Raw genomic sequence first — 15466 nt, forward strand, 5'->3', positions numbered from 1 at the left:
AATCCTTAGGGTTGCCTCCATATAGAATGGGTTGGTTAGAAGTTTGGAGACTTCTACACATTGCCCTTAAAATAGCTCACTCTACATAACAGATCTCCTCTGCCGGGTGGGGCTTTCCTATCTTAGCTGCCGCCGCTTTTGTGAGGGCGCTCAGAGTCAAGCTCACCGAGTAAATTTTAGACCAGGCTTAGGCTCACTGAGCTGCTCAGTGACAACACGTGATTAAGTAGTGGGTGCTCAGTGACTCTGATTGGCCGCTCTCAGATCACTCCCTGATTACTCAGACACTGATCAGAGGCATCTATTGAGCACTCAAGTCTCTACCTAGTCTATATGATTGTTTTCTCTCAGAAGCAGAGCAATTGATCATGATGACTGTCTCGTGCCGCCAGGCTCCGTACTCAGCGGTTTAACTATATCAGAAGACTTTGATCTTCCTAGAAATTCGCTACATTTTGTGAGTTTATGATCAGACTTATGAAGCATCTAGACCTTCGATGGACCATTTATTATCCAAGAAGGCCGAAGGCTGACCCAGCCATCTTGGAAATGGTCGCTCGCAGGACAGTCTCGTACCATATCCACTCTCGGAAGATCGACTGTATCGAGGGACCCAAGGGTGACAGCAGTTCCATGGTCTAGACAAGGCCAATGCATTGGATGCTCTCGGTTTTCGTTGCCTTCCAGTACGAGAGGATCATAAGAGTGCAGCACATAGTTCAGCTACAATGTGCGGTGGCAAAGTGTCCCGAGCTCTCGCTTCGAGCTGATTGGGCTGGATGGAGAGGGCATGACGATGCGGCTATCACCGAGATCTCGTAAACCGTCATTCCACGCGCCCTGGCATAATCGGCCGAGAGTCCTAATGAATGTATATTTCACAACTTCAAAGCACTGTACCACGGGCCGACTTCCTATGAGTTGGCATTGCACCGTGCTGGAACGCGTCTGGCTACATATGAGATTCGATCCATGGCCCTCGATATCGACTCTAAGCCGCACACTGGTAATGGGGATGGATGCCCCGTGGAATGCAGTTCTTTCCTGTTGGCTCGGAATCATGCCATACCCAAAAGTATAAATACCGTTGTGCTCCATTGACACACAGTGTCATCGACTCATTTTCAAGGCATCTCGTCGAACCCTTTTTTTTTACTCTTAAATCCTCGCAAGGCATCCAAAGATCAGAGTTGGAAAACACTGGCGTCTCACCGACATTTGGTACTGACAGGATGTTTCACTTTCCACGCAGTCAAAGCCACCAAGACGACGGAAGGACGCCCAAAGGCGTTCATGCTTGGCTAGTGGGCGCGGATATTGGGTCTCTGGCGGCTGCTGTCCACTTGATCCAAGATGCGAAAGTGCCAGGGTCTCAGATCCACATCTTGCAGAATTCGGCATCGCAATCTCACATCCTGGAGGGTTTGCCGGTTAACAGAGCGGTTGATTCAGCCATGGAACCTGCCTCGACAGAGCGTATCTCACCCAGGCACATATTGAGCCGGAACTACATTTGTACCAACGATCTGCTGTCACGAATCCCGTCACTGAACAATTCCAATACCACTATCCAGGAGGAACTGCTCGATCTCGAGAATGATAGACTCTCGGATGATTTCCAGACCAAAGTGATAGTCAACGAAGATCATAAGATGGAAATTCTGGACGGCAGACGGCTTGGCCTCGGCGTGAGTGACCGAGTCCGTATTAAGAAGATGATGCTGGCGAGCGAAGGTAGTGGCATGAACAAGAGAATCATGGATATTTTTAGTGCGGATTTCTTCCATGGCAAGTTCTGGAGCATGTGGGCGACCAAGTACACACCACCTTTCTTTCCTTTCCGGTCTCGCAAAGAAACTGAACTCCGGTAGATTTGCATTCCAACCATGGCATAATGCGGCAGAATTCCGGCGCCATCTTCGATATATCCACGATTTTGCCAACCTTCATACGTTGAGCCCTATCGATGGTACACCGTACGAGCTATTCAACAGTATCATCATTCCTATCACCACCTATCTGCAAAGGCAGGGAGTGGACTTCAGACACAATTTACAGGTGTTAGACGTGCTGATGGAACCGGAGAGTGACCCTAGATTAGTATCTGGTCTGAAGGTTCAGCAGAGTGGCAAGGAAAGCGTCATCCCCGTCACTCCAGAGGACATCCTGATCGTCACCCTGGGATCCATCTACGCGGGCTCAACCTTGGGCACGAACTGGTCTCCACCAGATCCGATCCCCGAGGTCAAAGAGTTGACACTCGACGATTCGTGGGACCTGTGGTTTAAGCTATCAGGGAAACATCCGAAATTTGGAGACCCGTCACGATTTTTTGCGCGCATCACAGAGTCCACCATGGAATGTTTTCTTGTGACGCTGACAGGCTGGGACTTCGTCGGGCAATTTGCAGCTCTGGTGCACTCTTCACTGAGTACGAGCACGCTAGTAAGTTTCAAGAACAGCAACTGGGGGTTGAGCCTCAATGTGCCGTGCCAACCGCATCTCGCCGGTCAACCGGAAAACACCCAGTTGCTATGGGGCTATGCACTGTCACCATCTCGGGAAGGGAATTTCATTCGTAAACCAATGAGCAGCTGTAGCGGCCGAGAAGTCCTGATGGAGGTGGTCCAGCATCTACAGTTCCCCGTAGACCCGATACTCGAGCACTCCGTCACAGTGACCAGCTTGTTGCCGCTCGCGACAGCGCAGTACCTGACTCGAGAGGAAGACGAACGCCCAAAAGTAGTCCCCGAAAACGCGCGCAATATTGCCCTAATCGGTCAGTTTGTGGAAATCCCCGAAGAAACAGTGTTTTCCATGGAGTACACTATCCGCGGGGCACAAACAGCTGTATACCAATTGATGGGTCTGAAAGAGAAGAAGCCGAAAGCACATAAGAGCTACTGGGATGGTTTGCGGACCATTCTACTTTGAACCAGACATCGAGTAGTTTTTTACAGAATGATCTACCCTCTTGTCATCTAAATTATCATCTCAGATTTCGCACTAAGCAATTCTGGACTGACAGCTGGGCGCCTGACTCTGCGAGGCCGATGGGACACCATCATCAACGACTGTTCTGATACACGGATCTCGATGCCTACCTCTTCATAGCAATCTGTATAGTCACTTTGACACACCGACTGGTCGAACCTTTGGAGGGAAAATGCTGCATCTTTGCTATCTCAGAATGATCACAAGAAAGGGCCCAACGAAGGGCCAGGAGGCGCTTGCCGTGGTGTTTCGGAGAGGTTGATCTTCTGCTGGAAAAGAGACGAGCAGGAGCAGCGACCATGTTCGGAGGTGGTGAGGTTTTCTTTTGGACCGATATCCAAGAAGAAGCCCCGGTTCAATTCACGTATACTGGAGTACGTTCGTCAGAAATGCGACGGAATCAGGTCACACCAGCTGTAGTCCCAAAAGAAGAATATATTCAAGTCTCTTCACCCAACACCGCTAATGCCTACATCTAAACTGATACTTCCATTGTGGAGGACCTGTCGTGTACCACTGGCTCCTATGGTATAGTTTTTTTACTAGGTCCATGCACTATGTGTCGGTAATGCCAGTAGTAGCCCATTGGAGCTTGTTGGTATCTTCATTCGGGGATGTTGGGCTATGTACGCAATGCAATATGACCAACCACGGATTATGAACAGGTATGCGAGTAGAAACAATGCTTTGAAACAATGCTTTTGTAGATCGGGGAGATTTGACAATGCTGATCGAGCGACAGTTCGAAAAATGTGAAGACTAAGCAGGCTCTGTCTTCAATCGTGGGTCTCCCAGTTGTTACTTGCAAGCCGAAGCTACCAGGGGTGATCACCCACGGGGAAAGTCTTAGCAGGTAGATAGGCTTGTAGGCAGAGGCAACGCCGCACCCATAAGTAAAATACCCAATCTTGGGTGCTGGCCAGCAATGAATCTCGCTCTTCAGTGGCAGGCAGACTAGGCAACATATGGTTCGTGCCAAATCCCTTCATGATGCATGACGCACGCAGGCCCGAATTGTGGCAAACATTGGTAATTGCCACCATATTTGTTGTCAAGGAAGTAACATTGCGAAAACAGAGATATCTGTGGCTGTGATTAGTTGACGTACCAAACCTTACCATTTGGTGCGTATAGCTTCAAATATGATGAATAATGCCTTCTTACTGGCAAGTGGATCATATTGGTCAACCAATGGAAATAACAACAGGTCTGAATTGCTAAACCCCCCTAACAAACTACTTGTACGGGCTTCGACTCCTGGCTAATTTCAGATCATTGGAAACCTTCCCGTTCTCTCTGAGTCTCCATCTTTCCTGCGGCGTGCTGGCATGTCTTTGTTGGAATAATCACGTCAGGAATGGACGGGTTTATCCTGTCATCAGTAGCCCGAATACACCCACATCCATGTACCTGAGAGATTACCGGGTAATGGGTGATAGATGAATATGCAGGAAGATCAAGGTAGGATTGCGCAGCAAGACAAGAGAGAATGTGGATCGGAGAATGCACCGAAATGGCAAAGTGACGCCGATGGGTAGGTTTTTTATCGTAGACTTCACACATGCACAACGTTATCTATAACACCGTCAGGAACGTTCAGAGCAGCTCTTTATCCTTCCCAGGCCATGTAACATAGAATCAAACGACTATCGTCGGGCAAATGAACGAAATTATTCTGCTTCTTGGTATACGCTTACCATAATCTGATGAGCGATTTCGATGCTTTCGTATGTCGCGTCACAATGCAACTTTTGCATTTCATCCTTACCCACAATAGTTTGGCAGTTCGGGATCTGTACATTCAATTCCATTTCAGTTGGCCCGGCTTGACAGCTATCGCTGAGATTATCTGGCAAGTTGTTCCGGTTATGATCAACAAGATCCTCTCCTGTGAGAGTAGCCGCCCGATTGTTCCAAGAAATGCCATCATCAGCCGTGACTCGCGTCAAGCTTCCTGGATAATTGCTGGGACTTGCCGAAGGCGCCGTTTTCTCGAAAAGTAAGAGCCTTTTACGCGGTTCGATATGATGGTTGGCCTTGCCATGATAATGAAAATTTTCCATCACCCAGACTTGGATCCGACGGCAGGTAACCTTCGCGAATGGGGTGAGTTTTATGGCGATAGGTATCCGTGATCCCAAAGGGAATGATTTTCCAATAATGGTGATATTGTAATGGAGCTGATCCTTCCAGGTCCTCGATATCGCGATGGGCTCAACTTGCTCTAGGCATCCCTCCACGGGGCTCCGGATGAAGGGGATATACCGAATGCCAGATAGGTTAGACTGGAACACTCCCGGGCGTTCAACGACTGCTTGAAGAAGCCATCTGACAGAAACCATCTGGTTTTCGATTGTTTCTGGGTTATGTGAATCGATCAATTGTTCAAAATTGTAAGTGTAATCGCCCGGAGGAAAGACTTGGTAGCCTCGGTGTGACCTCGAAACTCCACGGGCCCAGGGCTCGCCGTTACTAATCCCACAGGCATGGTCGTGATTCATTCGTAGTGATAGGTCCATCGCGTCTTTATTGTTGTGTTGGATGTTCAGTATCGCTGTATTTGTCCTATGTAGCTTCGTTATCGTCGCAAGTAGAGGGCTTGCAATATTAAGATTGTTCGCCCTGTAGTCAATGTTTGACATCGAAAGTCCGTCTTGTGCATCTGCGAGGAATAGCGGCCATACGTGTTTGTTGAGCTCTTTTATGTGCTGGGTCCGTCCTTCCTTTGGAAGAATCCCTAGATGTCAAACACACACTTAGTGCGCTGACGCCAAAGTCGAACAGCGGCATCGAGTGTCGCTTACCGTCAGATATCTTCGTCTGTGCGACGCCCTTGAACACGAGTTCAACTTTCTTTATCTTGATAGTTTTCGTCAATCTGAGCCGCAAATGTCCACTCAGCATGACCGATCTGGCAGTAGCTGGGTCAGCTGAGTCCAAATGTGGTAAATAGACGACCGGTTCCGCCAGAGCCAACGTGACCGTGATTCCATCGGCGCTTGTCATGACCTCCTCGTTGCGCGAAACTGGGATAGAGGATGCAGGAGTTGACCTCATCACACATGAGTTTCTATACAGGTCCAAAGGTATTGCGCAGTCTCCCTGCTCTGGCTGCATGGTTTTCTTGATTTGAATTTTCAAGGCAAAAAATCCTAGTTCCAACGTTAGTAGATCCATATCATCTATAAGCATCAGACGATGGCAATTATACATTTGGACGTCATATAAAACAACGTCAGGAGATGGCGCATGAACTGCAGTGGTGGATCTAGACTGCGATAGACCGTGAGTCTCAAGTCACATGATAACTCGAAAAGCCCTTTGCTGGCATCCAGAGTGTCCAAACTAGTCGACTCTTTCATGAATTACCAACTATTGATTCCCTCAATACTAGTACATACAGATTTTTTGTGATCTGACATAGTTGAATAGCTTTCGAAACGTAGTCTATCCCCGGCAAGGGGTGTAGGTGGGCTGACTAAGGTCCTATTATACCAAGTTTTTACAAGCTTCGAATTTGGCTTTTGTGAGCCTCAGTCACCTGATGCTAAAGTGCCTAGGCCTTTTGTCTTACATGCGATTACATCATATGCGATGATGGTTAATACGTTAGTTAACTATGCCTCTAAATATGAAGTAATCATGGCAGTGGGCAATCTTCAGCCTTTGCCTTGGGAACTTCCTTGGTTGTGCTCCGTCTTTTATTATCGATGGCAATTGAAGACCTTTGGCCGAGATGATGCGTTCGCAAATTTTCTCTTTGTGCGTCAATTTTGCTCACCTTGAGGGGGGTTAATTGCAGGGGAGCAGTTTGTCAATACTATACTTGTTCCTATCCTATGGATGTGGGCTGTGAAGTGTCAAGGTTGTCATTTGCCTTTTGACTTGGACTTCTATGTTTACTCGGGCAGGCCTTCCAAGCGGGCGCCAGCAGGGGTAATGGAGCAAATTAGCAAAATGATTGAATGTCTCTGGAGCAGAATGAGACATTCGCATACTAACATCCAATTACAGTAGCTGTTCATGGAGGAGGTCGTCTACATATTTGTTTGCTTTACACTTAAGCAGGCCTTTCTCCCGTTATATCTCCGTCTCCCGCCGAAACGAAAGTTCCCACTCGCCGTTTTCGAACAATGAATATAGGTACCGTAATCCTCAGAGTCGACTGGCTGATAGCATCTGGTAGAGCCAACCACTAGCAACCCGATTCCATCCAGAAGTATATTCAAATTTCAACCACCTCAGCCAATATCTGGTCCAAAAGGCCCCGACAGCATTGGTATGCGATTCCTTTTTGTTCGACGCTGCCATACTTAAACCCATACTAACTTCATGGCTCTATTGCATGAAATGCTTTTTCTGATACTGTTATTCGGCTTCTTCCTGTGCCCACCGTTCTCAACCTCCAGATGAACGCCCAACGAAAAGCAGCCGTCCTCGGAATCATCTGCTTCGGTTCCTTGTCTGTAGTAACAGCATTATGTCGCTTCGTAGTCCAAAACCTAGGTCATTTCGGAGCCTTAGGCTCTCTACATAATGGACAATATGATCATTGTCGCAGGCATCGAGATCAAAATTGTCGTCATTGCTGTGGATTACCAGCGCTACGGTCCATTTTCATCAAAATGGTAGGGAGCTCTCATGCTTTCTCGGGTTATCATCAAAGTAGCTCTGGCGCCCACGATTTGTCAAATTTGAAGAATGATTCTCATGGACCACTGAAGTCATTCTTGAATATTCCATCTAAATCTTATGGGAGCTTGGGTGCCACCTTGTCCGATTCCGAAGAGGATCTCTTGTGACAACAGGGAGGTAACAGCGTCACTGGTATCACATACATGGAAAGATTTGCTTCTATAGTTATCAAAGCCTTCTACGGAAGGCGGAGAATCTTCTGCGAACAACTTTGGAATACTCCCCGTATCACTTGCCTTTCGAAATGTCCAAACGCCTTCCCCTTATCGATTTGGCTAGAAAGCAAAGTTCTTCTACTATCTCCAGTACCCAAACGGCTGTTGTGAAGCCGAAAAATTGAACTGTGTGGTTGGGAGGTTGGAGGGTAGTGATGTTGAAAAGTGGTATACGCTACGTATGATTGGTCTAGAATGGAAAGTATACGGGATGCTCAAGTGTGTACTCAATTAGCGGTAAGGGAATACTTAATCGGAAGGGAAAGGCAAATTTGCCAGTAATTATCGAGTACATATGCAAAGCTTCCATATGATACATCATAACAAATTCGTTCAAACTACATTTCTTTCTCCGTCAAATAACACTCCACTTCTTACTGGGCACCAGCCGCAGGGGCTCCCGCAGGAGCACCTCGTCCACCGCGGCCTCTACCACGGTTTCCATTGCCACGGCCACGACCACGTCCACGTCCACGATCCATTCCTTGCGGTGGGGGAACCTGGCTGTAGTTCTGAGGGCGGAAGTTGGGGTTGTTCTGGACAACGCCCTCGCTAGGGTCGCTGTTGTCCACTGAGGTGTAGCCACCTCGGTTGCCGCCGAAGACTCCACGGCCACGGGGACCGCGGGAAGGACCACCGTTGGCGTGAGGACGGAATGGAAGGTTAGCTTGCTGGCCGTTGTTGAGACCTCCGCGGCCTCGACCACCTCCGTTGCCTTGTCCGGACACAGCACCACGGAAAGAACCTCTCAGGGGAGGTGGGGTGGCTGCGTTCTGCAGCTGTCCTTGGCCACCAGCAGCTAGGGGTGCACCGTAGCCGGGAACAGTTAGAGGTGTTGCAGTTTGCTGGGTCTGTTGGCTGGTTGCAGCACGGGAGCTGGTGATCAGCTGACGGTAGGAGATGTTAAGAACCGACGAGGCCAAAACGGTCTGACCGCGGAAGGGCGAGCATCGGCCACCCAACGTGGTACCGCTCATGAACGATACGTCAAAGACAACATCCAGCAGAAGAGTACGCGGGGTTCTGGTGAGACCGACAACAGTACCGCGAGTAGCGATTGGCACCTTACCGGAATCCTGAGCATAGACGATGCGATCGCCAAGCTTGAAAGTCTGGTTTCCGAGACGGTGTTCAACATCGGCAGGACGAAGGAGAGCACTGCGGGGGACACCGCGGACCTTCTTGGGCTGCATTTGGGGCTGAGCCAGACCGAGACTATCGGCATCCTTTTCGATCAATTCTACAATGTCCGAGTCAAGTTGCTCGGCGTCAAGAGGGACTCTCTCGAAGTTCTTGGCCTCAACGGACTTCAGCCAATCCTTGATCTCCTTGATCTTCAGAAGAGCAGTCTCCTCCGGGTAGAAATCAGTTGGTGAATAACGGTCACCCTGGGGGTTGCGCTGGATACCAGCAATGAAATCGGGGAAGTTGATCATATACTGCTGAATCAAGTCGATTGCCTTCTGACTGAACTCCCAACCGGTCTCTCCGCGACGGGAGTATCCAAGAACCTTCTGTTGCTTGGCCTGGAACTTCAAGTTAAGACCGAGGTTTGCGCGTGTGCCTTCAACGTCAACGGTGAAAGAAGAGGTAATCTTGGCCAGTACCAAGGGGTTGAGACGGAGGCTGCGGGCAATTGCGTAGGAAGGCATGTAAGGGCAAAGTTGCTCGGCCTGTCTGACACGCTCGCGTCCGAACTCGGGTTCCCGGTTCTTTACGGCCGCGATCAAGCCGTTCACCTTTCCATCCTCGTGTCCACCAATATGGACAGGTCGTCCGTAGTTGAAGTCACCCAAAAAGAAGGCACGGCTGCCTTCTGGGAATTCTTCTTCAATGGGGATCGCCTCACGCTCAATGAAACGCTCATCGGGGTTAATTACGTCGTCAACAACAACCTGCAAAGCATAGTCTGTCTCCTGGCCGGGGATATCGGCGAATTCCTTGATGGTCGCACCTGCGTCTGTCTTGGACATACCCTTGAGGAGTTGAATGTGGACCAAGGATTCGACATCTCCGATGATCATTGCCAGACGCTTGCTGTAAGTATTCTCAATCTTGGTCGCCTTCTTCTTCCATTGCTCAATCTGTTGAGGGGTGTGAGGGATTTGAACAGGGTGCTGTTCACCGGGAGGAAGGACGTAATCGAACAGCTCGTCCGAAACACGAATCACAAGAGCTTCCTGCAAGAATGGGTATCCCACATGGACACGTCGTCCGAGTTTTGTTTTGGCCAGTTCAACGCTTGACCGACTTCCTGAGTCAAGTAGAGTGACAACCTGGCTCTCGTTGCGGCTGTCTTGCTGGAAGACACAGACTCCGTGGAAGCCCAATTGTCCATGGTGCGGCAGCGTTTTGATGCTAGGGAAGCCAGCCAGTGCGGCTTCACCTAGATGCACACCATCCATCAAACCGGCATAGGGCTCCAGTCCATCCATAGCAGGAAGGTCGAAGATGTTTTCAATGCAGCGGCAGTTTGGAAGATCGGGGAATACGCCAGGCATTGAAGAGGGGTAGACAAAATTCACGTCAGGGGAGTAGGTAAACTTGAGACTGGCGCCAAAGTCATTTCTTCCCTTCTCGTCCGCAGTAAGTAAATTCTCCTTTGTCTTGAGCGCTGACAACAGTCGCTTTTCGTCGATGAACGGAATCTTGACCACTGCCTCCCACTCCATCTTTTTGCCGTTCATGTCGAGATCGAAATCACGGGGGTAGAAGTCGTAGATGGGAGATTCGGGCGAGGTCATCAGATCCCAATAGGCAGTAGGAACGATCTTCTTACTGCGGTCTGGCAAAACACCCATAAGCTGGTCAAACGGCCGGAAAGGCTGTCCCAGCTGGAAGTTCATATCTGCGTCCAGTCCAAACTTCACATCTATTTAATTGTTAGCAATAGAATCAAATTGAGGATGCAATGCCACTCACCAGAAATCATAGGGGCGTAGTGGTACTGGAAAAACCAAGGCCATGATGCGATACCACGGTAATAGTAGAACAAGACCCACTGCAATCCTTGCACATAGTTCTGCGCAAGCTTCTTCATCTCTTCCTTGTTGTCAAGGCCCCAGCCGAACTTGGAGCGGTAATAGTTTTCCTTCCACTCTTGGAACTTGGCGTCATATTTCTTCTCCGCCGCCTCTTGGGCCTCCTCGGGGGTCATATCTTGGACCTTGGCCTTTTCGTATTTTCGAATAATACGCTGGACAGCCATTGATGCTTCTTCGTCCTCGTCATCATCGTCATCTCCATCGCTTTGGGACTGAGGAAGCTGAAGTCTCATGAACCGATCGCCATTTTCGTTATCGATAGAGGACCATGACAAGCGAAGCTCATCTGCAAGGCGCTCAACGAAGGTGCGGTCACGAGCGGGAAGTGTAGGAGGAAGATCAAGAGGTTCGGAAGCCTTTTCAGACCGGTTCAGAACATATTTCTTGACCGTCTTGAGGATTTCCTTCTGGGCTGGAGTGAGGGTAAGCTCCTTCGGCTTCTGTTGTAACTCAAGAGATCCGTCGTTTTTCTTGGATTTAATCCATTGGGCATCGGAGTTTTCGGCTTCAAAAAATCGATGCTCAACGCCACTCAATGCCTCCACAAGCATGCCCAAGCGCTGGACGTTTATGACACCCTGCTCGTTGATGTAACCGCCCATTTTAGGCAGTACCTCCTTGTAGAGTTTAAACATAAGGGCAAGTGCACCTTCGTTGATGTGTAAGTTCGGCAGGTTGGGCAAGAAATCGTTTCCGACGAAGAATGCCATGAGGATGAAATCATCAATAACACGTTCCATATCGAATGGGAAATCCAAAACACCTTCCTGCTCTAGCTCTTGGAATTCCAATTCCAAGTACTCCCGAACCATACTGAGGTGCAGTAAATAAAAGTTTTGGTGTTCGAGTTCTTTGGGCTTCTTCGAGACTTGGCGACCAAAGGTCACTTCCTCACGAAGAAGACAGAAGTGGGGGTCATGACTAAGAAGTCCCAGCATGATCAGATCGGCATCAAGACCGTAAAGACAGTGGCGAACATTAGATTCATAGTTGGGTTGCGCTTTCGAGCAACGGATGTATTCCATGATCTTGTGTTCTCCTTCTCCGGGGACCTCGTGGCCAGAGAGGACAATCTCCACGCCCTGCCAGTCAGTGTCCTCCGAGATCTTTTTGTTGATGAAGTACTTCAGTTGTTGTGTCAACTTCTGCATAAACTCCGTACCGGGTGTGATGCAGTTGCTGTCGAAGGCATCTTCCTTGGGCATTTCCAGCCCCTGCTGAATAGCCTTCTCCTTCGCACTCTCCGCATCTAATGCAGTTCGGAATCGACGAGCACGTTGTTGGTTCATCTTCGCACGTGGTGCGACACCATCAACGGCCATGTAGAAAAGTTTCTTAGGCTTGATCTTGCCAAACAAATGCTCGATATAGTTGAAGATGGCAATGAACATCTGATCTTCCGTCATTCGGAAGGTTGGGGAATCGCTGTCACTATGCGTACAGTTATGGATGATGCCGTTCATATCGAGGTATAAGCTGTCAAATTCGGGTATCCGGCTCTCTGCGATCAGCATCGAGATCGCGGGATACCGCTCACTCAACCAGCGGAAGAATTTCGGAACACCCATGATGAAAGTTGGGTCAATTCAAATGATATTTCGTCAGAGGAAACGACCGAAGTCGAGGGTTCGTAAGAGTCGAATTCGTAGAGGGGTACTCGTGAAGAATTGAAGCAGGAATGCGACAAAAGGTGAGATCATCCAGTGACTCAGTGAATCTGGGGCAGAAAAGTGCGCCGAGGGGCTGCAGTCCTGAAAAGTCTGAGGACGGGCAGGAATTGTTAGGAAATAAGAATAAGGAAACGGGAACGTAACGCGAAAAGTGACGAAATTGACGCTGTTCGGAGTGTATGATGCGGCACCAAAAGCTGGCGAGCTGATCCCACGATGCTGTTTCTTGGTTTGACCGCCTACTAGATAGGACTAGCGCCAGTGCCAAGACCTTTTACGCGGTTGCGCGTTGGGCTCGTTCTCCCTCGCATATCGCAACCCTCTACTCCATATTCTCTTTTTCTTCCGTTTTTGCTCTACATATTTCACAATTATGGATCCCTATGAAGAGGAGAACGGTGAGCCTCAGTACCCCTGCAGATTAATTGGAATCCCAATCTAATCAAAGCCTAGGTGCTGGTGACGAGCATGAAAAGGATCAGGACCAGGACCATGACATGGAACACACCGACGAGAAGATCATCAATGAAGGTAGCTACACTGGGCATCTTCCCGGCTTACTCAATGGCATCCAACGCTAATTTTTTAATGCGCGCAGAGTACAAGACATGGAAGAAGAATGCGCCATTTCTCTATGACATGATCTTGAGCACGGCACTAGAATGGCCAACACTCACAACGCAGTGGCTGCCAGATAAGCAAGAGTATGCCCCAATTATGGCCTTTGGTGATTGTCGATCTGACCAAATATCTCTTCAGAGTCCCAGACAAGCCCTACTCGACCCATCGTCTTCTCATTGGCACACATACCACTGGCGAAGCGCAGAACTACCTTCAAATTGCGCATGTTCAGCTTCCTAACCCCAATGCCCCGAATCCCGATGATTACGACGAGGATAAGGGAGAGATTGGCGGCTACGGTGGAGGTTCCAAGAAGCCCCAGATGGAAATCAAGTTCAACATCGTTCAAAAGATCGATCACAAGGGCGAGGTCAACAAGGCCCGATACCAACCCCAGAACCCTAATATCATTGCGACGATGTGCACGGATGGACGAGTGATGATCTGGGATCGCTCGAAGCACCCGAGCTTGCCAACCGGCACCGTGAACCCTCAGATGGAGCTCCTAGGTCACGAAGCCGAAGGCTTCGGACTTAGCTGGAACCCCCACGTAGCTGGCCACCTTGCTACAGGTAGCGAGGATAAGACTGTTCGACTTTGGTAAGCATTGACTGCTTCAAGGAACGGCATTTGAATCAGCGACTGACAGAGCTGGACCGCAGGGATATTACCACATACACCAAGGGTAACAAGGCAGTTCGACCAAGCCGCACCTTCACTCACCACTCATCTATCGTCAACGACGTTCAGCACCACCCTCTTCATTCCTCTCTCATCGGAACCGTCTCCGATGACATCACGCTTCAGATCCTTGATACCCGTCAAGATGATTCTACACGTGCGGCTGCTTCAGCTGAGGGCCAGCATCGCGATGCTATTAACTCCATCTCCTTCAACCCTGCCGCCGAGACAATTTTGGCCACAGGCTCTGCCGATAAGACCATCGGAATCTGGGATCTCCGTAACCTGAAGTCGAAGCTACATTCGCTAGAGGGTCACACCGACTCGGTTCAATCAATCTCGTGGCATCCATTTGAGGAGTCGGTTCTGGCCAGTTCCAGCTACGACCGCAAGATCATGTTCTGGGATCTCAGCCGAGCAGGTGAGGAGCAAACTCCAGAGGACGCCCAGGACGGGCCACCAGAGCTGTATGTGACGCTGTGCCTTGATTATATTGGTCTATTTGAGCCGATCGCTGACTTTATCCCAGGCTATTCATGCACGGTGGACACACAAACCGTATCTCTGACTTTAGCTGGAACCTTAGCGACCCCTGGGTTCTTTGCTCCGCTGCTGAGGACAATCTGTTGCAGGTGTGGAAGGTGGCTGATGCCATTGTGGGCAAGGACCTGGATGATGTCCCCACTGAGGAGCTGGAAGCGTGAGATTTCACTTAACATGCAGGTACCGATTCAATTATTTCCCATATCGGTGCTTCTTCAGTTCAGACGAGTCAAAAGGACAATAATGAGCAACTATTCAAAATACCAATCATCTGATATACAAGCTTTCGTACTCTTTATAAAATTTAGGCTCAGCAAACAATGTTCCTTAGTTCTTCATGCGCCAGTCCCATAGATAAATAGACTGCTGATGAGACATTCCCAGTTTGTTCGGGCCATAGCCACTAATACCATTTGGATATAAAATTACGCGAAATTACAGCTACCACATCACATAATGGCTAAGTGTGCAGATATATATATGTGAATATGTAGGCAAGTTATGATGTAGCAGCACCCTAGCGTGATACGTAACCGACTAAGGTATGATCAACACCGACTCAATGCAATCTTATGTGATGCCACAATCATTCTAACAAATAAAACAGTGGATAGGTCAAAGGGCTTAGCTAGTGATCTTATTGGACGCCTGTAGGAGTACAAGCTCCTCCTGCATTCTGTCTAAATGACTCACTAAATGTGATTGACACTATGTACATAGACACACAAGTTTTCTTATTGATATACTGTACTATAATACTATAAAATGCTACAACAAGTAAATAAAAGCAGTGCTTATGTATATGTAAAGCGATCACGTTATGCAAGTGGGACGTGATCTACATGGCAGATAACGATAGCCCCGGGCGGTGAACAATTTTGGGGGGGCAGAGCGGGGGGTAAAAAGAAGGTTAGCGTCCCGTGAGGCAATAATTTGCAATTTCTTCTGTACTATATTTTCTGATTCCTATATCATCGAGTGTGATTTCTAATTCTTCACTTTG

The 15466-nt window shown here is 48.8% G+C and overlaps 4 protein-coding genes across 4 annotated transcripts; 2 read left to right on the forward strand and 2 right to left on the reverse strand.

The window, feature by feature from the left end:
* Nucleotides 1-1232: 1232 nt before the first annotated feature.
* Nucleotides 1233-2934, forward strand: N7508_002508 (oleate hydratase; the record flags this gene model as incomplete). The annotated part of the gene is made up of 2 exons (XM_058460574.1): nt 1233-1816; nt 1872-2934. 2 exons carry the CDS (start codon nt 1233-1235, stop codon nt 2932-2934), a joined length of 1647 nt encoding a protein of 548 aa, XP_058324106.1.
* A 1730-nt stretch (nt 2935-4664) lies between these two features.
* N7508_002509 (arrestin C-terminal domain-containing protein) lies at nt 4665-6111 on the reverse strand (the record flags this gene model as incomplete). The annotated part of the gene is made up of 2 exons (XM_058460575.1): nt 4665-5731; nt 5799-6111. The coding sequence occupies 2 exons, from the start codon at nt 6109-6111 to the stop codon at nt 4665-4667; spliced, it is 1380 nt and encodes a 459-aa protein (XP_058324107.1).
* Nucleotides 6112-8278: 2167 nt separating this feature from the next.
* N7508_002510 (chromatin-binding exonuclease XRN1) lies at nt 8279-12516 on the reverse strand (the record flags this gene model as incomplete). The annotated part of the gene is made up of 2 exons (XM_058460576.1): nt 8279-10776; nt 10827-12516. 2 exons carry the CDS (start codon nt 12514-12516, stop codon nt 8279-8281), a joined length of 4188 nt encoding a protein of 1395 aa, XP_058324108.1.
* A 475-nt stretch (nt 12517-12991) lies between these two features.
* N7508_002511 (WD repeat RBAP46/RBAP48/MSI1 family protein) lies at nt 12992-14624 on the forward strand (the record flags this gene model as incomplete). The annotated part of the gene is made up of 6 exons (XM_058460577.1): nt 12992-13016; nt 13072-13149; nt 13217-13322; nt 13378-13839; nt 13902-14387; nt 14450-14624. 6 exons carry the CDS (start codon nt 12992-12994, stop codon nt 14622-14624), a joined length of 1332 nt encoding a protein of 443 aa, XP_058324109.1.
* Between the last annotated feature and the right edge of the window lie 842 nt (nt 14625-15466).

The sequence above is a fragment of the Penicillium antarcticum genome, assembly GCF_028974205.1.
Source record: "Penicillium antarcticum strain IBT 31339 chromosome Unknown utg000002l_segment0_segment0, whole genome shotgun sequence".
NCBI lineage: Eukaryota > Fungi > Ascomycota > Eurotiomycetes > Eurotiales > Aspergillaceae > Penicillium > Penicillium antarcticum.